The 24,629-nt window shown below is 45.0% G+C and overlaps 1 protein-coding gene across 2 annotated transcripts in view; it reads left to right on the forward strand.

The window, feature by feature from the left end:
• Nucleotides 1–24,629, forward strand: part of CDH13 (cadherin 13) — a 1,016,104-nt gene that overhangs the window by 779,659 nt on the left and 211,816 nt on the right. For both annotated transcript variants that reach the window (NM_001035277.2, XM_024978135.2), the window contains one exon: nucleotides 4,882–5,060. In NM_001035277.2, the coding sequence (NP_001030354.1) occupies nucleotides 4,882–5,060 (179 nt within the window). The remainder of the gene's footprint in view (nucleotides 1–4,881; nucleotides 5,061–24,629) is intronic.

Genomic DNA, 24,629 nt, shown 5'->3' on the forward strand with positions numbered 1-24,629 from the left:
ACCTATCTTTAATCAGAGAAATACAGCCAAGAAGAAGGGGATTTTGGCCAAGACAAAACCCTCCTAATAGTTTATCAGCCTGTCGCATTGGCAGCCATGTCCTTCGACAAAAGGAAATGATGGCCTGACTTGAGGCTTTCAGCCAGCACAGCTTGAGATTCTCCTATTCTGCTTTGGAGGGACCGCTGCTAGTTCATCTGGCTCTGGGAGTGACGGAGTGATTATCATTTATTTTGACACTCGGGAGAATATTGTGATGGGGGAGAAGACAGAAATGTACCACGTGGAGGACCAGCATGTGTGTCTATCGTATAATTATCACATCTCTGCCATCGGGAAGCACTCACAGGCACAAGATGAGCACGGATGAGAAGCCCTGAGACGGTAGAAATGAACGAGCGCTTCTCCGAGTCCAGGACTGGGGCCTGGGCAAGGTTGAGGCACCGGGGCCATCCACACACACTGAAACAACTGTCCTGGCACCCACCAGCTGGCCACCAGCCCTGAACCTGGAACTGGCATGTGTCTATTGAATCCAGGTCCAATAAGGGCCTCTAGAGGGGAAACAGCTCAGAGGCAGTGAGAAGCACACCTGGTTATGAAAAATGTCCAGGCAGTGCTGTCCATTCCTCTCACCAACGAGCTATCTGTGACTTCAGTCACTGTGGAATAAGTCAAAGCTACAATTCTACCCAATGGACATTGATGGAGGACCTATTGAGTGTCAGCTACCAAGCTTATAAATATGAACAGAACACAGTCTGTGTCCCCCACAAGCTAGATTTAGGACAATGTGATCCATCACATAAAGATGTTCTTAAAATGAAGAGTTTCCATCAACAGAGAAGTTTGGGAAATGCTACAAATTCTGTTCTCTCTTGGAGATTCACAATATGCATTTGCTTATTAAGGATGCTAGGAATCCTTCAGGAGGCAAACCTGTTCAACTGTGCTTCCTGCATATTTCCCAAATGGGTTTCTCCACTGAGCCCACAGAACTAGGGTCTCTTGGAAACAATCTAGGAAATGCTGGTTTACGAGGCTTTTCCAGCCATTGCAGAACCTGGAAGTACTAAAATCACCATCCCATCCCTGGGGAGGAGTAGGCAAGGGCAGGATGATGGGCCCATCAAGCCGGGACTCAGGATAGAGCCCTGATCCTAGAGGAGGATTAGAGTACCGCAGGGAGAAGAGTTGAAGGCTGCCGAATGTGTGTGTGTAGGTGTGTCAGTGTGTGTACACACGCATGTGTTTGTGTTCATAGAGATTTGTGATCTCCACAGTACAAACCCAAATCCACAAGCTAAAACTGCGGACAAGGTGGCAGTGTTAGTACAAGTTCATGCACCCGATGCACAATGAGGCCAAACAGATGGTTCCATCAGAGTTTGGAGCTCATGCCCCAAGAAGCCCTGAACTCCCCAGAGGGTTTCAGCAAAGCACTTTTAAAAGCCAGGCTGGGGAGAGGAGCCGCAGGGAGCTACAGGAGGGGGAGGGCGAGGCAGGGTAACTCGGAGCAGACGGGTGCCCAGACTCCTGCCATGCCAGAGGCCAGTTTCCATGGACAACTCGACTCTGAGCTCCTGCGTCCATCTGAGGCCATTGCCTGCACCACCGTGATGGGCTCAGAGCCCAGGCCAGGACGATGATAAAGGAATCGGCCTCTGAACACTGACCTACCAGGCACCGAGCTATGTCATGTGTTGCCCTCCATACAGTGACCAGAGAGAGGAGTGTTACTGATGTCCTCATGTCAGGAGCAGGCGCATGGGGAAACTGAGGCTCACGGAAGGCTGGCTGGCTTGCCTGAGTTCACACAGTCAGCTATGACTGAACCTAGGTCAGGCTGCTTCCTTCAGAGCTACAGACCCATGCAGATGCCATAAGTGGCGCTCACGCCCCAGAGGCGGGCCTCAGAAGTGAACCCAGACACGTGCTCACGCCCCACAGAGGCGGGCCTCAGAAGTGAACCCAGACGCGCACTCACGCCCCACAGAGGCGGGCCTCAGAAGTGAACCCAGACGCGCGCTCACGCCCCATAGAGGCGGGCCTCAGAAGTGAACCCAGACGCGCGCTCACGCCCCACAGAGGCGGGCCTCAGAAGTGGACCCACATGTGCGCTCATGCTGGGCAAAGAGCAAGGCATGGCTTAATATCAGGTCACTTGCTCCCTAATAATCCATTAAAACAAAAAGCATCTTCTATATGTCCTTGGGAATATTCCAGAATAGCTTTTTATCATACCGTGCTGTGTGTGTATGCTCAGTCTTGTCCAACTCTTTGTGACCCTCTGGACTGTAGCCCACCAGGCTCCTCTGTCCATGGGATTTTCCTGGCAAGAATACTGGAGCAGGTTGCTATTTCCTCCTCCAAGGCATCTTCCCAACCCAGGGATAGAATCCATGTCATATGAACCCATCTATCATATACCATGTTATCAAATCTGTAAAAACTAACAATGAAAAATGACATGACTAATGAATGGCCTGGTAGAAACTAAAAATTCATCAACCTGAGAGGTGGTTTTTTCCCCCCTTCTTATGAAGCCAGAAACAAACTGTGACAGTCCCAAACTGTGATGACTTCATTTTTATATGCTTTCTTTTGCTTGTTCATCTCTAACTTCAATTAATGGCAAATTAAATAGGGCACGGATTCCAGCAGTCAAGCATTCATTAGACACTGACAAAGTACAAGGCAGCCGGTCACACGTACGTGACTGGAGACTGTTTCTTGTGGCGTCCACAGTCCTTCCAGGCCTTGCCCACTCAGAGCGCAGTGAGCTCAGCCCAGGGTAAGATGTGGGCCTGGAAGCTGCCTCTGATTTCTGGCAGAGACCCCCAAGTAGGCCTGTTTTCCTAGACCATGAAGGCAACTGAGTGTACCCTTCACACTCACGCTGACAGACTGGCAGTGGCTGCCTGGCCCACTGGGCGGAGACAGAACCCTGATCCCACAGAGCGTCTCAGTGGGAAATAGAACACAACAATCAAATGGCTTGCTGCCATCTCCCAAAGGCAAGGGGCCAGGGAGCAGGCTGCTGCACATGCCAAGAACTTGCTGTTCTTACCCTGGACCCTGAGGCCTGCCCTGTGACAATTTCACAGAGAAGCAAAGGGCAGAGCTACACCTAGAGTAGCAGACATGTCCGGAGGCATCTGGCCTAAGGCAGTGTTGGTGAAATCAGCTGAGACTGTGGAACTAACTGACCCCACCTTAGAATACTCAGATGCTTTGCCTGATCATTCAGACCTGATGGTTAGTAATCTGATTCCAATTGTGGGAAAGAATAAACTGGCTTTCACTGTTCAAGAAGCACTGTTATAAAAGGGAAAGGAACACCAGGATGGTAGCCGAGCTGGAGGGACTCTGTGTTTCCGTTAAGCTAGGATATTCCTGGATATTCCTGCTGGGAACCATAGCTACTGCTTTAGCCTCACACCAGGTTGCCCCCATGCTGTGCACCCAGAGGATTCAGAATCGGGACGTGGGGCCTGTATTCACAGGAGCTTAAACTACAGTGAAGATCTGTGGTTGAGCAGGTCACCCAGGCTCACAGCTGTCAGGACAGCCGGCAAATGTGCCTGATTCTGTTCTAGTCTGTGCTTCTACTGGTGTTTATAACCATGATCCCTTTAAATTAAATTTTAATCTCAAGACTACATCCACCTTGTAAAAATGATCAAAACATTAGAGATTGGGCTATCATCTTCTCCCGTCACCATTATTCCCAGTACCCTCTCCCCTTGCCCAAGTTTAGCCACCAAAATCAGTGTGAAGTCCACCCCTATAGACCTTCCTCTATCCGTTTATGGACATAAACTGTACCTGAAAAAATACATGCATAAAGTTTGTGGAATTTTCCGCATGTTAATAGGCTCACAGAAATGATGGTATACCGTGGGCCAGTCAGTCAGTCAGTTCAGTCGCTCAGTCGTGTCTGACTCTTTGCGACCCCATGAATTGCCTACTGTGGGTGACATTCCCCAACCTGATATTTTTCAGTTTTGGAGAGCCCCTCGTCTTAGAACACATTAGATCTACAAACCTTTTCTGAGTGCTGCAAAACATTCCCTAGTGTGGGGATGCCATCATTTTAGCAATTCCCCTGTTGTTGGACGTTTAGGTCGTTTCCCAGCTTTTCTCAGACTCGCCCTAACATCCCCACAAAAACACCTGTCAACACCCAAGTCGTCGCGCCTGTGCACAGAGGTGCTCAAGTCTTGTCTGTTCCCGGTTCCCTTTAATCAGAAGTAACTGGGATGCCTTTCCCTTTGAGGCCCTCCCCCGCCCCTCCCTTACACCTACGCACCCTTGGGCCCTGTACCAGGGACCTCTCCCGAGCCCCTGGTTAGACGAGGCTGTTCTCTTCCGTATTCACATCACCCTCTCTCAGTGCACCGCCAGTGCGTTAATATTTTCATATGCTCTCTCTGTTGCTTATCGCTGACCTGCCAGACCCCAGGGAATGTGACTTTTTGCACCTCTATTTCCCCAGCACCCGGCCCAGGGTCCCCTCCCCCACGTGGTAGGCATTCAATAAGAGCTTTTAGAATGAAGGCCATTGTCACAGAGCCACATCCACAATGGGATGAAAACCCATGGAAATAAACAGTATATCAGCAGAAGGAAAAATTAAGCTGTCAATCTGCTGAACAGCAAACATTTCTTTTCTATATTCCAGGTCTTTTAACGTGATGGAGGAGAGAGGGAGGGGGTAAGGGAAGCTAAAACCTAAGGGAGCCAGGGAAAGGCTTTGCTTTTCATAATCTGGAAAGTGATTGACACATCACTCTACAGCCATCGCCCAGGTGGGGGACGGGCTTGGCCCATCACTGTCCCCCGGGTGACCATCACATGTTCTCTGTCTCGCCCCCGCAGGGACCACGGTGATGCGGATGACAGCCTTTGATGCGGATGACCCAGCCACGGATAATGCCCTCCTGCGGTACAATATCCGTCAGCAGACGCCTGACAAGCCGTCTCCCAACATGTTCTACATCGATCCCGAGAAAGGAGACATTGTCACCGTTGTGTCACCTGCACTGCTGGACCGGGAGGTGAGCGGAAAGACACACCACTTCCCTTTCACGAGAATCGAACATGGCTTTCACACGCGGGAAGACGTGGGGCTTCCATCAATGACCCCTTCCATATCGTGGGAGCGGCAATGGGATATCGACCCGTGGCTGGATGGGGAAAATGGGTCAAGGGAGTGACATGTTATGTGACCCCAGAAAGCACACACCGAAAAAATCACGTCCTTTGAGGTCATTTGCATTCATTCAGCTTGATGGCTGTTTGCTCACCCGCCACTTGCTCTTGAGGCCCCTGTGACTGGGCTCCGCCTGCCTCACTTTTCCGCTCTGAGTGAGGGGAGATGGGAGGGAGGTGACTGAGATGACTGATGCTCTCCTTGTCACAGAGTCCAGTGGCTTCAATTTACCCCTTTCTCAGGCCCTGCGCTGCCTGTGCCAGTGTGTGCTCTGGAGCCTGCCTCTCCCTTCAGGCTCGGCTCTTGTCCTGAGAGGCCATCCCTGTAGGGATCTCCCCATCTTCCAGGTCACGTGTCACAGACAGGTACCCATGGGCTGAGTCAGCCTACACGCCGGCTCTTTGGTTTGGCCCAGGGTGTTTTCATATTAGTTGCCATATCAAAATACTTCAACTTTGTATTCCTTTTTTTTTTTTTTTCCCATTTCCAGCCTTTCTGAAAATCAGAAATTCTGGAAATCGGGGGCCCAGTTTCCATACATGGAGGATCAGTCAGACCACTCGTGACTGTCAGAGGGAGCTGGTGGCAGCTGCCCCACTTAGGAGTGTTGTTCCTGGCCCACTTATGTCCCGCTGCACGTGCCCCCTGGTCCTGGCCTTTCTCCGAGTTCCAGGGCCACCCTGTCAAACCCTGCAGGCCAGGCTCCCTTCCATAAAAGAGCCTCTTGGCTCTTCACACAGGAAGATGCCAACCCACTTGGGGGTGCTCTGCATCATCAGCCACCCAGATCTGCCCCCATCCTGGGATCCCTTGTTCCCAGCAGGACATCGTCCCATGGCCTGTCCCCTGGCAGTCACCCTTGACTTCTGCAAGCCCATCTGCCCCAGGACGAGTGCTGGGTTTCCCTATGGGGTCCTGTGCATTTTCCCTTCCATGTTTTTGATTTAAAAATGCCTTCTCCTCACCCTTCTGTTTTCTTCACTGTAGCTCCTCCTGGGAGTCTGGGTCAGACCTGCCCACCTCTCTGGGAAGCCGGGCTCCGCCCCCGGGTCTTGCACAACCTCTTGCTCCTGTAGTCCTTGACTGCTCTTACCTGCAGCCTCACTGGGCACTGGCCACACACTCCTTTACATGCTTGTCTCTCTCTTTAACGAATGTCCTCTTCCACTTGGTCTAGACCTGATGCAATAACAGCTAGTCTCAGACGGTTATTTAAGTTTTAATTGACATTCTTGAAATTAAAATGTAAAGATCAGTTTCTCCATCAGACCAGACGAATCTCAAGTGATCAGGAGCCCCGTGTGGCTAGTGGCTACTTTACCCACCAGGGCACAGGTAGACCGTTCCCACCATCACAGAAAGTTCTAGTGGGCACCACTGGCATAGACAGTAAATGTCTCGAGAACAGAGATTCTTTGATCACCTGAATGTTTGACTGCTGCCTAGCACAGTTTCAGTGCTCTCAAAACTCCTAAGTATGTTTTTTTTTTTTAATTTAATTTTATTTTTTAACCTAACAATATTGTATTGGTTTTGCCATATATCGAAATGAATCCACCACAGGTATACATGTGTTCCCCATCCTGAACCCTCCTCCCTCCTCCCCCGCCCATACCATCCCTCTGAGTCATCCCAGTGCACCAGCCCCAAGCATCCAGTATCGTGCATCGAACCTGGACTGGTGACTCGTTTCATATATGACACTATACATATTTCAATGCCATTCTCCCAAATCATCCCACCCTCTCCCTCTCCCACAGTGTCCAAAAGACTGTTCTATACATCAGTGTCTCTTTTGCTGTCTCATATACAGGGTTATTGTTACCATCTTTCTAAATTCCATATATATGCATTAGTATACTGTATTGGTGTTTTTCTTTCTGGCTTATTTCACTCTGTATAATAGGCTCCAGTTTCATCCATCTCATTAGAACTGATTCAAATGTATTCTTTTTAATGGCTGAGTAATACTCCATTGTGTATATGTACCACTGCTTTCTTATCCATTCATCTGCTGATGGACATCTAGGTTGCTTCCATGTCCTGGCTATTATAAACAGTGCTGTGATGAACATTGGGGTACATGTGTCTCTTTCGATTCTGGTTTCTTCAGTGTGTATGCCCAGCAGTGGGATTGCTGGGTCATAAGGCAGTTCTATTTCCAGTTTTTTAAGCGATCTCCACACTGTTCTCCATAGTGGCTGTACTAGTTTGCATTCCCACCAACAGTGTAAGAGGGTTCCCTTTTCTCCACACCCTCTCCAGCATTTATTGCTTGTAGACTTTTGGATCGCAGCCATTCTGACTGGTGTGAAATGGTACCTCATAGTGGTTTTGATTTGCATTTCTCTGATGAGTGATGTTGAGCATCTTTTCATGTGTTTGTTAGCCATCTGTATGTCTTCTTTGGAGAAATGTCTATTTAGTTCTTTGGCCCATTTTTTTATTGGGTCATTTATTTTTCTGGAATTGAGCTGTAGAAGTTGCTTGTATATTTTTGAGATTAGTTGTTTGTCAGTTGCTTCATTTGCTATTATTTTCTCCCATTCTAAAGGCTGTCTTTTCACCTTGCTTATAGTTTCCTTTGCTGTGCAGAAGCTTTTAAGTTTAATTAAGTCCCATTTGTTTATTTTTGCTTTTATTTCCAGTATTCTGGGAGGTGGGTCATAGAGGATCCTGCTGTGATGTACGTCAGAGAGTGTTTTGCCTATGTTCTCCTCTAGGAGTTTTATGGTTTCTGGTCTTACATTTAGATCTTTAATCCATTTTGAGTTTATTTTTGTGTATGGTGTTAGAAAGTGCTCTAGTTTCATTCTTTTAAAAGTGGTTGACCAGTTTTCCCAGCACCACTTGTTAAAGAGATTGTCTTTAATCCATTGTATATTCTTGCCTCCTTTGTCAAAGATAAGGTGTCCATATGTGCGTGGATTTATCTCTGGGCTTTCTATTTTGTTCCATTGATCTATATTTCTGTCTTTGTGCCAGTACCATCTAAGTATGTTTTTTGACATATTAGTAAGAATGAGTTGGAGATGACAGTAAGATCTTACATGTAAAGGGTGGGAAACTAGAGCTGGAAATGGGGAATTATTGGAAGGGAAGGAAGAGAATGAAATTTGCCTTGAAACTGTGATTGTCACTTGGAACATGCAATGGTTTTTCATCAAAAATAGGAAGCAGAAAAAAGAACATTTCAAGTCTGTTTCCTCCATTTTGTCTCCCATTCTTTTTCCAAACCTCTTTATTTTTGTTATTGCCTGACTGATGTATTATCTTCTTCAGAGGGAGGTAATGACTTTCCAATTCTCCCTTTATCCCCCGTCTACCATGTGTGTGAAAGAGTGCACGTGTGCACGCGCACACACACACCAGCTTTCCCATAACCCCTAATTCTCCCAAAATCACTTGCAAATTCTTCTTGCAAAAGAAAGATGAAATGGTGATTTGTCTATCTCAGCTTCTATTTTTACTGATAGAAAATGTTTTGTCTCTATTTATAAAGCAGAATGATAATATAGTAGATCACAGCATTTTTAAGGTTTATTTGGGGGTACCAACGTGTCTCAAGTTCATGACCCTGTCATTTGGGTGTTTGTTAAATTGCAAGTATATAATTATGGGAGTTGAATTAAGCCTTTCTAGCCACAATACATTAAAAAAAGGAAAAAAAAGATCAACATAATTTAACTGAAATTGGAAAATCAATGAAAATGAATGAAAAGTGTCACTTTTCTGTGAGGGTTTCAAGAGTTCAGTGCTGAGCCAGGCAACATGGGTACAATCTGAAGGGAAGAAATGCCCCTGAATTCAGGCATACCTCGTCTGTTTCCGAGTGCTGTGCTAAGCTTGTCCTGCACAAGTCTGCTGAAAAGGCGAAACGTGCCTTTATTTACATTTAAAGGGACAGAACTCATGCGTCAGACTTCCCATCGGTGTTTTCCAGTTTGCAGTGTTTTCTTCTCACTAGGCTTTTCCTAAGGTTCCCATAGCAGAATTATGGAGTTGTTTGTTATTTCTGGAGACCTTCTGAGAAGGCATCCTGTCTTAGGTGTGGTTTCAAAATTCTACTTCTGGACAATCTGGGCAGAACACTTAAAACTGATCTACACACCATTCATGTCTAAGAAAATATTTCATGTCACCCCTACAAACTTTGATATCTCTTAAACTGTTATTACGTGTGGCTACCATGTATTTATTCACAGTATCTCAAATGGCGTGTTTGAGCGCTGAATGTTGTGAGTGTAAATAAATGGGATGGAGACTCCTGGAGCTGGGGCCCCTGAGATTTTGCAAGTGGTTTGCTCCTGTCTGACCCTTGCCTTGTGGGGAGGTTCCAGAAGTCTGAGGGTTGACCCGAGCTTAGTTGATATGATGTAAAATTTTCATTTTAATTTTCCATCTAGTACATTCTCAAAGAGGACCCCAGCAGGACCCCACGGTCTTTTTCCACTCACATGTCACAGTCTCCCTAGATTGTGCAGAGCGTGTTCACCTCATCTGCAAGTCATGCCTCTTCACTTTTGCTGATGCTAGGCTGGGTTATTGCACTCCTTTAGATTCACAGCTGAGTTGTGAGAGCAGCTGCAGTGACCATGTATTTTCGTTGCCTTACTGTAAGCTCGATGCTAATAGACATCAAGTCTGACTTGAAAACATACTGTATTTTCCATTACAAGCTCTTCTATTTACTTTTTCTGAAACCATACCAGAACATACAGTTCCTAAAGAAAGAGATCTTGGATCTTTGTCCCATCTCTGAACTCCCATTGCCAAACATATGTAATGCCAGGTAAATAAGACATTCAGTAAAGATTTGTTGGATGGATGATAAAGAGGTGGATGGAAAGGTAGAGTAATTAACAAATATATGGGAGATGGGGGGACAGATGGATAAAGGGACGGACGGAGAGAGGGATGGATAAAGGGATGTATGGAGGGATAGATGGATAAAGGAATGGATGGATGAATAGATAGAGAGATGGATAAAGAGGGATAGAAGGACTTATTATGTTCCTTCAGTTTGTATTTATGAGTAAATAGCTAACAGATTATCTCCGAATTGCAAGACCCATATCCCGCAGGGGTGGATATATAAACAGAAGAAATTATTTTATTTTAGTTGAGAGCTCACTCTTGCCCTTGTGTGTAGTCATCCAGTAATCTAGTCTATTCGCCTGATGCCTACCGTGTGTGAGGAACTGCAACAGGCTGCAAGAACGCCTTGGCGGATAGGATGGGCATGAGGATCTGGGTCTCTTGCTTAAATGTTCGGGGAGATGTTTGGAGAAAATAAGGACCATATATCCTACAAAATGAAATTGGGTTCACTGGGGGCACTGTTTCATTCTTTTCTATAACCATACTCAGCCCCTCATTCTGACAGATCCGTCTATGTTTTTAAGCTATGTCTGGCTGCACTACAAAATAAAATCAGATAAAGGTCCCTAACATTTGATAAATGGTTTATTTAGTTGATCATCTTGGCTGCTAGACTGAAATCCATCAGCCGAAATCAGCCAACTTTTCTGAACACAGCCAGCACAGTTTGCAACTACTCAGAGTACCTAATGGTCAGTTTGGAGGGTTGTTTTCTTTTTCTTCCATGCTTCTTTTTTTTTTTTTTTGGCAAATGGAAACAGTCTCCAAATGAGGCCCTTAAAATGCAGCCTTAACATTTGCATTATCATTAGTCTTTTTAAGGAGTTTGAGCTGAGCACTTTTCTTTGTTTGAATTTGCCTTTATCCTATTATGTATTATCTTCCAGATAATCTAAGGAAAGTGATCGCCTGCCTGTTTAAAAAAAAAAAAAAAGTACATACAATAAAATATCTTAGAACTCTGAATGTAATTTATTTTCTATTTTCAAGTGATAAAAGATTTTCTGAAACTTGATAATGCCCCCAATTTAGGGGCCAAATGTGAAAACTGAGAGAATTTCCTTCCTTCTTCCCATGGTGTCACATAAGGACTTATTTTGGGGTTTAAGTGCATTAGCTATGAGAGACTCAGGAGTCCTTTAAATATGTCAGAGAGGAAAATTGAAGAATGGTGGTGGGAACATCATATGAAAATAGTGAAATTGGATGTGTTTGGTCAAGACAGTCTCAGTTAAACCATCATCACATTCTGCATCTCCAGAATCAAGTCAAAGTGCCTGAGAAGAATCATAATAATAATAAGGGATTGCATTTCTCCCATGCCTTGAATGAAAGCTAGAGGTAGTTTTCTTACTCTCATGAAAAAAACGTTCAGAGGCCGCTCTGATCTAATGCTAATATTTGACTCATTATCATCATGCTTAAAACATTGGCAGTAATTATACACAATTCAATCATGCTGACAGGAATATTCTCTTTCTTTGTTTTGGTGGGTGGGACCAGAATTATTTAATAGTAGCATCCTCACCATTTCTGTGAGCTATTTACTCACAAATATTTTTGTTGGGATCATTTTCTCCTTTTTTGATATCACTTGCTGCTGAGAAAATAGAAGGGGGAAAAGTAAATGTAAATAAATTGTCTTATTATTTTAAAAATAACGTATTATGCTTGCAAATGAAACACAGATGGTGAACCACCCTATGTGAATCAAACCCACTTGCTCTGTTGTGACAGCAAATAAAATAGAATGAGGCATTCATAAGGCATGATGCTGAGCCCTGGGGTCTGAAATTCAGTTACAAGCATGCCAGCCTCTGCTGATGGCAATGGGGTTAGAGACAGGAGGGCAGGGTCTTACCTTGGGGCCAGCTCCGCTTCCCCACTCTGGGTGAGTTCTAGCAGGAGACCTGGATGAATCTCAGAACTCTACTGGTGACCCTAACCATTCCCCCCCAGACCTTCAGGGTTGGCCTAATCAACCCCTGAAGGCTAGGGCTTTGTCTAGTCACCTAGCATGACCTCAACTAAAAGCTGGTCTGAGAGGTGTGGGGCAAGGACATCATGAGTGCTGGCTTTAGCCTCTATGGGTTCGTGGCCTACCTCCACCTCTAACCAGCAGTGAGAACACATACACACAAACATGTGCTATTTGAACTAGACTCGATGCATGAATGGAGTTCTGCAACGAGGAAGCTGAGGGGAGAGCACCATGGGGAGAGGGACAGCATGAGCGAAGGCATAGCGGCGTATCCATATGTCACTCCAAAAGGGACTGGGGATTTCAGGGTGTCATAAGGAGAGATACCAGAAAAGGGCAAGGAGTTGGTACGAGATTGCCAAGGCTCCAAATGCCATCCTAAGGATAATGGGTGTATCCTACTCTAAATAGTAAACTTTTACCAAACACAAGTTCGTGTGCTCGGCACACCGTGAGGCCAAACAGACTGAACATTGGAGTTGGGAGCATAGAAAGGTTTATTGCAGGGCCATGCAAGGAGATAGGTGGCCCAAAAAATACCCTGAACTCCTCAAAGGGTTTCAGCAAAACACCTTTCAAGGCAAAAGATGAGGGAGAGGCGTGGTTAGCCGCCCTAACTTCTCGGTGTGGGAATCCTCTGTTCCTGCAGCTGTGCACTTGGGTCAGGTCACAGCATTGCTGTGAGCCTCCAACAAACAAATGTGATTCTCTGTTCTGCAGCTCTCTGCCTCTGTATGAATGGACTCTTAAAGGTCAGCGCTTCTGAGTATCCTGTATATTTCGGGCTATAAGGCTACATTCTTATACAAAGGTGCAGAGCCGGCATGACTAAGCACAGGCAACAGAGCACAGAGGTTTAAGTCAAAAGGCACAGGTACAATATAAAGTCAGAGCTGTTCTTCCCCATTACAATACCACCAACCATATTTAAGCAGCAAGCCCAGCATTCCCAGAGCTGTGACTTGGACAGAAGACTGGGTAAGCTTCAGGAGAGGCAGTCAGTGGGAAATCACTCATTTTGGAGGCAGACTCGAGGCTGCTTGGTGAATGATGAGCTGCTTTACAGAGATTCCCAGCCTCATCAAGGGGAGATGAGGAGTTACCACTTGAATCTAAATTCTGCAGGTTGTTAAAGAGGTCAATAAACAACAGCCTGTTTTGTGTCTTCTGTTCTTGGGCACCTTAAAGTACCAGACAATCAGGAGTTACTCAGCACATGTCAAATCAAAAGATACTTAACTTTGTCATTAAGAGAGATTCAGCTTTTTAGATTTGACAAATGTTTGATTCTCTAAGCTTTTTCCTTTTTTCTGTTTTTTTTTTTTTTAATATGGTAAAAATAACAAAATGCAGGGTGACGATGAATTTGGACTACTTCTGTTTTTCTGTCATTTTAAATCTCTCCATCTTATTTTGCATGAAGTACCCTAAAAAGCTAAAGAGCTTTTCCTTTTTTGGAAAAAAATCTCTTTTAGAGAGCAGTTTATTTCTCTTTATCAACCAAGAGCTCTGATTAGCATGTTAAGGCAAGTGTTGCTTCATTGACAGATTTTTTTTTTTCCCAATGTATTTAAATAACATCTTTCTAAATCCTGTCCATGTTAGCAATCCTGGTAGGAGAGATACCTTCCAATTTAGAAAGAATGTCTAGTTAAGTTCTGGCTTCGAACTGGTGAAGAAAACAGGAAAAAGCTCTGCTCCAACCATAATGAGAACAGCCATCATTTAAGGAAAGGAGAGTTGATTGAGAGTCCCTGAAAAGCAGCTATTTTATACTTGCCTTTAATAGGCTCAGCTTCCAGCCAGGCACTGGCTGACTGGGGTGCTCCCACAGCAAAGCATTTTAAGGGAAGTTGAACAGAGGTTAGAACACTTAGATTAAGGCAAACTAGCTATAGCTCATTTCAAGACACAATGACACCTCACAATGCCTGGGATCCACATTTCTTCCAGTCTCGTTTTAAGGGAGGAGCTCATTTGAGGTAACTTCTCCATAGGATAAAAGTTCATTGTTACCATTAAGCATGATATTCTGAAGACTTGATCAGCTTGATGAGATCTATGGCACTATGATGTCACATTCAACAATGAGACTTCAAAGTATAGAATCATCTATTAGATGAAAGGTCAGCAAACTTTTTCTTTAAGGGCTAAGTAGTAAATATTGTATAGGTTTTGTGTGCCAAGAGGTAAAATTGAGACTGTTGTGCAGGTACTTATATAACCATTTAAAATGTAACCATTAAAAACTGGAAAAAAAGATTTCTAGCCTGAGAGCCATCAAAATATAGCCAATGGTCTGCACTTGGCCCACAGGCTATCACTGGCCAGCCCTGATCTGTTAAATTATTGGCCAGAGTGACCTCTGTAGCAGTAGCTTCAACTATTGATTGTTGCAGGCATGCATGTATCTATATCTGGAGGTCCTCTCTTAGAATATTGAGTCACAGTGATTAATCACCCCCTTGAAGTTGGATTATAGGGAAAGAAACTAGGTCATGGATGACTGGTCTGATTTCTTTTTTCTTTTTAACAGAAACAGTCCGTTTCCAAACGATTAAGAAACAGATCATTGCAGATACTTGCTAATGAATTCTAAACTCAAAATTAGTTGCAATAATGAAAACAACTCCTTCAATTGAAAAGTAGTAAGAAAGTGCTGTTTAGCTATAGACTAAATCCTGGATGAAGCCTGTAGGAATGACTGTTTTTCTCTGTCAGAGCCCTGAGGCCAGGGAGGACCTGCCTTTGCCAGAGGACCCAGAGGTGGGGAGGGAAGAATACCCCGCTAAGGGAGCTCTTCCTTGGGCTGAATCTGGAGCCCAGATGCAGTTGTTCACTTGGGCACAGCTAGAGCCGGAAGAGTCAGCGGACAGCGGCACTTAGCCTGTCTCTCCAGGCTCGGAAGGAACCTCAGAGGGAGAACAGATATTTCTAGCTACCAGAAGACAGACAGAGACATCCTGGACCAGGGTGGGGACACTTCTGGAGACTTTCTCAGGCTTCCCAGTGCCCTTTGCTGTCCTCCCTGAGTTTGAGACTAGGGTCATGATAATAAACTGGAGTGACGTTCTTGAGCCTATTTCGTTTGTCACCATGTGTCAATCACTATCCTAAGTACTTTGTGTTCAATTTAATGTCAGTAACAACTAACGGGACGGGTGAGTACCCCTGGTGATGGAGACGCTTGATGTTGCTGAGATGTGACCCTGTGTCAACCTGTCTCCAAAGCCCATGCGTTTCCCCCCCAGTATGTGGATCAAAATCACTGATTATTTGTTTAGATGACAACCTCACAGAGGAAATCAATTTTGACTGTCTTTTCAACACAGGAAAGCAAGACATGGTAGAGTTTTGAGGCAGCTTTAGTGCTAAGATGTGGGCTTGCAGTGCCTGCCAGGTGGCCTTCTTCCTGCTTATAGAGCCCAGGTGGCTTCTCAAACATGGTGCAAAAAGTTCTTGGAGAAAGGCTCTCTCCTGCCTTAGTGTGGAAATACAAATAGGCTGTATTTTTTTGTCAGGTCTTTTGGCAATAAGAATCAAATGACTTTTTTAAATGCCCCTACTATTCTTTGCCCAAACAGTTCTACATAATCTACATTGGTGGTGTGTATGCATCCAGCTATGGGAGTTTTATTGAATTTATTTAAAGAGCTAAACTAAGTGTCCAACCGTTGAGGATCTGTCTGATAAATTGAGCTATATTCCTCCATTGGGCTTCCATTAAATCATGTAAAATGATGTAGAAGAAGAACATATGATAATATGGAGAGATTTTCACAGTATATTAACAAGCAGTCTGCAGAGCACCACATGGGCTATGATTCTTTTTTGTTTGAATACACACACACACACACAATATCATCACCATCATCATCATCAACTCATTCTATTCAGGCTGCTATCACAAAATACTAGAGATCAGGTGGCTTAAACAACAGAAATTTATTTCTCACAGTCTGGAGCCCAGAGGTCAGAGATCAAAGTGCTGGCCAATTCAGTCCTTGGTGAGAGCCGCAGATGCCTGTCTTCTCATTATGTCTTCCCAGGCCAAACAGAGGAGGCTCTGGCCTTTTCCTCTTTTTCTTACAAGGGCACTAGAGGGAACTTCATATCCTCAATTACCTCCCAAAGGCCCCATGTCCCAGTACCATTCCACAGTGGGGGAAGAGGGCTGTGTTAGGACTTCAATGTGTGCATTTTAGAGGGACAGAACCATTCAGTCCATAGCATACACCATCATGGTCCCAGGTGTGAAAGGGTTTGTGTCCATGTGTAATGTGTGGTCCTTTTCAGACTGCAAGTGATCTAAATTCCCTACAATGCAGGGTCTAAGATGACAATCTTCAGATCCAGGTTGCTTGAATTGAATTTCAGCCCTGTCTTCTCCCTGCCTTACCAGCTCTGTGTCCTGGGAACATTCATCGCTGGAACAACTGGTGGCCACAATTATCATGCCCATGTCATTAAATATTCTTCTCCCACATCACTGCCAGTGTTCCCACAGGACTCCACTGTGTGAAAGTGGTCTAATACAGAGCATGGTTGAATCTGTACCTCAGTTTCCTCTTCTGTAAACTGGGACTCATAACAGTCCGTCTCATAGGGCCGTTGTGAGGACTGAATGAATTCATACAAGCATGTACTTAGAATAACAGGTTTGGGTGAGCTGTTGCCTTTGTCTGTATTTTCTAGTTTGGGTAGAGTGACTGTGTATTGTTTTGGTGATGGAAATGCAATTCTGTTCATCACCGGGGAACGCAGTGGTGTCTGGGTCTGGAGGGCAGAGGACTCCAGGTTAGGACACCACACCACAGATGGCTCGAGGGGCAGCATGACTGTCACCTTTGGGTCCAGAGACTGGTTCCCCCGTGAGCCAATTTGTTCGTTGACAAGGCAGTGGGAGTCATACCCAGCCTCCTGGCCTCCACCAATACAGCTAGAATCGCAGGCAACACATTTCAAATGTCAGAAAAGAATGTTTTTGAGGGTGTATAAGGTAAATCTTGTCAAAATTTCCTCACTTGAAACGATAAGCATTCTCATTTCTTGAAGCGGCACAGCCATGGCGATGACTTTTCTCATCATGTACGAGTGCTGACCAGGCGCTTACCTTTCGCTGCGCCAATTCCAGCAGGCAGCTTAATAGATACAGTGTGGTGTGTGTTTCTATACTTTTAAGACAGCCATGGGAAATGAAATTTTTTTTTGACCTTTGCAAAGAACAGCTACAGAAATGACTGTTGAAATTCAATGAACAGCATCTCTATTTATGACCTCAAAAGTAGGAGGCAAGATTAAATTCCTTTAGGTATTTGCTCCTCTGTGTCTTATGAACTGCTTTGCAGACTTCCTTTTCTCTGTGGAAGATTCCTTGGGTCCTTGAGCTCTGGGTTTCTGAGATGGGGAAGAATGGAAAACGTCTCCATTCTTACCTCTTCTTGGTGTTAATTATCTAATACAGGAGGGAGTGTATGTCGTATTCCCATTGGACAGCTACAGCGTGAACTATTACAGCATCTGTTTTCTCAGCCAAGCATTAAGTCGGTGCCATAACCCCCACAGGACCACCACACCCATTCTCTACAGGGACAGCCAAGCACCCGAGGGCTGACGTGACCTGCCTGATTCACGTGCTGAGGAGCCAGGGAACTGGACTTGACCCCAAAGCTTCTGCTTTGTCTATGCGTCCAGGCTGCTGAGAGAAAAGCACAGACCATACCAAGGGGAAATCTTCACACCTAAGGGACAGTCTTATAATTTATAAGATTTCTGCAGGGATTTCTTTGTTCTTTGCTCTGAGCCTCTTCATGCATTTGAAAGCTCAACTCAGTTTCCCTCAGTTCTCCAGTTAGAAAGGTCATGTGGTATAACAGCTCAGAGCACAGGCCTGGGCACTCTAGAGCCCTAAATTGAATCCTGGATCTGCATCCTGTTAGCTGTGTGACCTTAGGCAAGTCACTTCACCTCTCTGAGCTTCAGTTTCCTCCCCTCTAAAATGGTGCTTGTGACATGATCTGTGGGTTAGACAGAATAATGCCCCCCACCAAGATATCCTCATCCTTACCCCCAGAGCACGTGAATGTGTTATTATAGGGCAAAAGGAACATAGGAGATGTGATTAAGCTAAGAATATTGAGATGCAGAAATTATCCTGGATTTTCTATCTGGGCCTGATATAATCACAAGGGTCCTTATAAGGGGGAAGCAGGAGGGTCAGAATCAGAGGGAGAGAGAGAGATTTAAAGATGCTATGCTCCCTGGCTTTGAAAACAGAGGAAGAAAGGAAAGAGTGGACACCATCAAAAAGCACTCAGGGTTCCGTGGGTCTCCCCAGGCAGTGGGGGAAGTGAAGGCTTTGCTGACCACTTCTTTTGTTGTGGGTGATGGAAAACGGAGTGGGACTTTTATGGCCTGGACTTGGCGTTTTCTGCTCTGGCAAGATGGGAGCCAGCCCTGGAGCTATGTCCACTCCAAGTAACTGGTCCGAGGCTGCGGGGCCAGAGATAACAGCTTCATCCGTTCCAGCAGACGCCCAGACAGAGCTCAGCCCTGACTGTAGCTGGTGTTGGAGCAGATAATGAGATTACCTGGTATCCCAGGGTGACAAGCTCAGCAACTTCAAAGAATGTTCTTCTTAAGTAACATTTGTTTATGGTGTTTTGTTTTTTTAATAGGGAATATATTCATGCAAGCCAGCAATTAGTGTCCTGCCAAATAAATCCCATGGTGACATGAGAATGTTGTATTAAAAAAAAAAAAAAAAGATCAGCCTCAAACAAAGCATCAAAATTTCCAACTTTAAAATCTACCTTCTCTGTAAAAAAATTCCTGTAATTTTCCCTAGAGCCAGGGCCCTAATCTGATGTCTATGGAGAGGATCTATGTGTGTGGGGTGGGTGGCGGGATGGGGTGGTGCATGAACATGGATGGAAAAATACTTCATGTTTATTTTCATTTACTGCTAAATACAGTTTTGTATCTGTTTCCTTTGGGAACATAGGCAAATCAGGACAGTGCTAGCTGTTTCAGTGACTGCTAATAACCTGAGTCACAGACATTTTCATACCTTATCAGAGTGGATGCAGATATATCCAAAACTTTCCCCTGCAACTTTTCTTTACTACTTTGAAATTAATGTAATAATTAGATTTAACATCCAATCTCGTTACTGATAAGCTGCTAAAGAAGCACATGTACCTTCACATTAGTTATGTTAGTTGATAACTGTGCTTAAATATAATTGTCTTCCTCTGTTATCCTAGGCGTGTATTTTACATGTTTAAAAGCACATCCTGAGAAGGTGCTCACAAGCTTCATCAGGCCCCTAAAGGGTCCATGGCACAAAATATCTAAGACTCCAGCTTAACGGAGCTGAGAGAAGCCCCATCTCCCTTCTCAGCGCTCCCTCTTCCCTCTGGGAGAGCCCATGTGTGCTGGGGTCGTCCCCCTGCCCTCCGCCTCACTAAACAGAGACGTTCTGGACGGCCACTCCATGCATTTGCCTTCCTTGCGTCTGACTCTCACATGGCCCAAGGGAAATGGGTCCCTCACGGTGCTTCCATATGTGATCTATCCATGATTGTCTGCAGTGACAGAAAGGGAAATGAGATGATCCCTCAGGTTATAAACGTTAAAGCTTGAGTGTGTGTGGCCCCCAAAGGAATACATTGATCTAGTCCAACAATTGGTTCTGGGAAAGGAATCGCAACCCGGATGTTGGTTTGGTGTGGTACATTGCTTGGTTGACAGATCTTGTAGCCAAGGACGGATGTAGCCATGGTCTCCACACTTAAAAATGAAAGGGAGCTTTAAGCTCATTCACCTACTCTGAAGACTGTCAGTGGCTGCCTGGAGTGCTGTGTTGGGAAGGATTCCGAGTCACATTTGGTTTCTTCAGTAGTTGATTAGTAATGTCTTCCTTGAGAGAGGTAGGTAGGTAGGAGTGGGGACCCTCTTGCCATGTCATTTGTCATCCACAGTATTGACAACAGATAGATCAAGAAAACACAGGTTTACTGAATCTTTGATCAAGGTGGTCAATATTCACTGAGTTCATCTCCTCTCCAGCAAACTCTCTGGCATACTGGTACTGCAGAAATAAATAAGTCATAGTTACACACTTTGAGATGGTGAGCTAAACTCATGTGTCTCAAATGCAAAAAGAGTTATGATACCTACAAGCTCACTGCTACAACATGGGGACATGCCAAGAGCAAAGAAGAAAGAACTTTGTGACTGAAGAAGATGAGAGCCATCTTGTTGGCATGTTAGCCACTAAAGTCTGCCACCTCCCCCAATATTCACATTTTGAACCTCCAAACACGTTCCAGACTACTGGCTCCTACGTTCAGGAGCAACCAGTGAAGCTCCGTCTGAGCACGGGTGATGAGAGGATCTAACAACAGCAGTGCCTCCAGAAAAGGGAAATACACTTCAGTGAAATGATAGTATCTAGAATAATGCCTTCTGTCCCATGGACCTGCTTGGCTATTTGTCCTACTTGGTTCCAAATAACAGGTCAGTGAGAACATTCAGCCACCCATAAATGCTCACAAGCTTTTCCTTTATCCATCTTATGGGTTTGCCTATAGGAAAGGGAAGTTGAGAGGACGTGGTGGGGGAAGGGAAGGAAGCAAGGAGAAAGTAGGCATCAGGACCTAGCTGTCACACCATTGCTGTCTTTGCCTCTTACTCTCATGCAAAGAGGAGGAAACGTGACTCTACCTGATCTAAAACTCTGAATTTAGACTTGAACTTAGTTGTCCCTGTCTCTGCATTAAGTTTAAGCAACTCTGGTTTCCAGACCCTACACTCCTTCTCCCCATTCCTTCAACAGCCCAAGACATAGGGCTGTTATTCCCTTGCTCATGAGAAAGCAGGTCAGAGGGAACATCCACTTTCAGGGACTAGGGTTAAAGAAGAAGTCACATCCAGATCTACATGAGCCCAAAGAGGCTGTCATTGTGATTTGCTATTCCACTCATTGCACACAGGATTTGAAATCATTCCAAACCAAGACAGGTCATCAGATCATGTAGGAATAGAAATTCAAAATGGAGGGAAGAAGTCACTGTCTTCTGGGCCTTTAACCACTTAATCTGGGTCTGGGACAAGGCTGGTCAGAGTGGAGGATGTAGAAAAACTAGTCTGGATCCTTTCAAAGATGAGAAGCTCTTTGATCTCTCTGAGAGGCCAGTTCAGAGTGAGGGACTCATAGCTTAGAATCCAGTTCTGCTAGGGATACCCATGGCTCCTGAGTCCAGGTCCCAACAGATGAGAGGAAGACCAGCAGGTGTAGAGGCTTCCTTTGTTTAACCTCCTTGGTCTAAATTACCATCTGATTTTATCTCCTGCTACTATTTTTCCCTGAAACACCAATACTTTGGCCACCTGATACAAAGAACTAACTCATTGGAAAAAGACTGAAGGCAGGAAGAGAAGGGGATGACAGAGGATGCGATGATTGGATGGCATCACCGACTAGATGTACGTGAGTTTGAGCAAGCTCCGGGAGTTGGTGATGGACAGGGAAGCCTGGCATGCTGTAGTGCATGGGGTTGCAAAGAGTCGGACATGACTGAGTGACTGAACTGAACTGAACTATTTCCCTAACTAACAATACATTCCAATGGCATCAACATTTTCCTTTCCCTGAAAGATGATGTACTTCATCTAGTCCCTAAGATGGCCCCCAATGATCCCCACCTCCTGGTATCCATGCTCTTATGTAACCTCCTCCCAAGTTGAAGAGGGATGACCTGTGTAGCCAACAGATCTAGCAGAAATGGCACTGTATGTCCTCAAGGCCTTGGTTTTTCATATTACTTATTGCTGTGAGGAGAGCCAACTACCATGTTGCGAGCAAGTAGCCCTATAGAGAGAGCCACATGACGAATAACTGAGGCCACCTACCAACAGCCAGCACCTCCTCACCAGCAGGGTGACCAAGCCATCTTGCAAGCAGACCATCTAGCCCCAGTCCAGCGTTTAGATAACCACAGCCTAACCAACATCTTGACAGCCAACTCATGAAAGACGTGGATCCAGAATCACTCAGCTAAACAGCTTCTAAGTCCCTAACCCACAAAAACTTTGTGAGACACTAGATGTTTATCATTGCTTTAAGGCACTAAGCTGTGGATGTGCGGGACATCTGTTAGGCACCAGTAGGTATCTATTACAGCTGTGCTATTTCCTCTGCTAATGTCGCTACTCATTTCTCTGTACCCTTCTAGATCTGGTTTGAGTATCTCCTCTGTGGAGCCTTCCAGTCTTCCTAGGCTGAATTGATTGCTCCCTCTTCATTTTCACACACAAATTATTTATCATTCCATTAATGCAGTTATCACAAGGACAAGTGATGTTTTGATTGTAGTCTCTCTCCTTTGTCAGTTCTGGGCTTCTTGAGAAGGTTTGCAATATACTCATTAATTCAAAGAGGTATTGTTCTTAATAGTGGTTCAGAAGATGGTTGAATGAATGAATGAAGAATACATATAGGAACCTGGATACATTAAGGCAAATGTATTTGAAGCCAATGGTATTTTCAAAGCATTCTTCATTAGAAAGACTAAGTCCTTTAAAGGGGTTTAGAAGCAGCATTAACTAGTTCATACTCTTAATCCTTTTCTTAACAGTAGAATAATTATAATTGGTTGCTTCTTTGGAAGGGAATTAGAGAACCCAAAAAACATTTCCAGAGGCAACTGGAATGCTTAACTGAGCTAGACTGTTGGTATCTAATCCCACCCTGCCTGTTGGCATAGCTTTATGAATTGCCTAATTCTATTTAATGGTGCATGCTCAAACATCCATTTTATTTTTAATTAAAAACTGACCAAGAGTCTTATCACTTAATTTAAGAATAACTTTTGTTTAGTAAATGTAGTCTTCTGAATTAGGGTAATAGTTTCCTTCTAGTGTCCCTGGTTCAACAACTTACTCACTGGGGTTCTGAAGAGGAGAGTGAGGAGATGGAATGGAAAATTATGGATAAGCCATGCATCCCCTACCCATGCTTACACAGTATGGCGATTGGCATCAGCTCTCTGGCTCTTGGGTTAGATGCCCTAGCACTCACCACTCCCAGTGGATTGTGGGCTTCTTCATCCCTGCAGCTGTCAGCCTGGGAACGTCCTCTCCCCATGGGAGTGTGCTCAGTCTGCTGGGGGAGTTCATGCTCAAAGAATAGCCAGAAACCCTTGAGAGACAAGAGTTATAGACAATAAATATCCCTTCCTCACCCTTTAAATGGGACAGCTCTGTGATATATTCTACCAAATCTCCCATCTGACCCTGTGGGATCAAACCCCAGCTGCCCACAATGATAACCTGCTCGTTACTGCCCATGTTTTGGGGTGTTTTTTTTTTTCTTATTTTCTGTCTCACTTCTCCTCTTCACTCACTTGTGCTTCTTGGGATTACCTTCTGAATAAGCTATTTTCACCCAAGTTCTTGTCTTTAGGGTCTGCTTCTGGGAGAACAACATGAAATCAGAAAGCTAGCTAGATCCTTCCTTCACCCCTGGTCTCTACATTTAAGACATCATGAAACAGACACATGTAAGGCTGAGGAGTGTCAACTGCAGAAAAAAAAAAATGCACAACCTAAAAATTGAGAGTTATGCTTTATCTGGCAGACAGTCTTAGAACTTCAAGCCCGGGAGACAGGACTCTCAGATTCTTCTGAGGGACTGCTCTGAAGAGGTGGTAGGCATGGCAGAGGGAGCCAGGATAAATAGGAGCCTTTGCAAAAAATGACCACATAGTCAGAACATCAAAAGATTATTGTTCATTAAAGAAAACAAGCCATCTCAAGTTAATAAATCCCTGAAGTCATTCCTCTGATATGCACCTCAGCTCTCTGGGGCCAGTGTCCTCTGTTTTCTCATCCTGTGTCCCCTTGGGGTGCACTGCTGGGGTGGCTGGCGCAGGTGACTGCTGGATGGCAGGCATCCTGTTTCCATCCTGAGTTCCTCGGGGCTCACCAACTGGGGGTGGTGGTAATGTGACAGCTTGATGGCTGTAATACCCTTAGTTCACTGTTAGGGCAGGTGGCGGTCCTAAGTTCATAGGTCTGAAGACCCAAATGGTCTGTGTGAGTTTGATCTTTGCCCATAATGGGTATGTGGAGTTATTCAAAAGTGTGTATATGTGAGCATAGCTGTGTACACAGAGGGGTGTACATTTGTCCATGTCGGGTGTGTGTAGCATGTACGTATCTCTAAAGCCTTCTGTTCTCCCTTCCCTGACTACTGTTGGAAACTGAGATTCCAAAGTGCCCCCATTCAAGCCTCTTCTCCCCCACCCCTCAGGGCCTGCCTTCTCTGAAGGTCTTTGCCCTCCTAGCCTGGGGTTTCAAAGATGTGAGAACTGATGCCCACCTGCATGGTGCTCACGCAGTGTAGCAGGGAGGCAGGCGTAGAGATGCTTCTTTATAGCCAAGTGATATGTGAGACCAGGGAAGTATGTGGCCAGAGAAGTAACTTTGTCTCAGAGGACTAGGGAAGATGGCTGAAATGGGATGACTTGAGTTGAGGGGTTAGAGCAG

Source organism: Bos taurus, chromosome 18 (assembly GCF_002263795.3).
Source record: "Bos taurus isolate L1 Dominette 01449 registration number 42190680 breed Hereford chromosome 18, ARS-UCD2.0, whole genome shotgun sequence".
NCBI lineage: Eukaryota > Metazoa > Chordata > Mammalia > Artiodactyla > Bovidae > Bos > Bos taurus.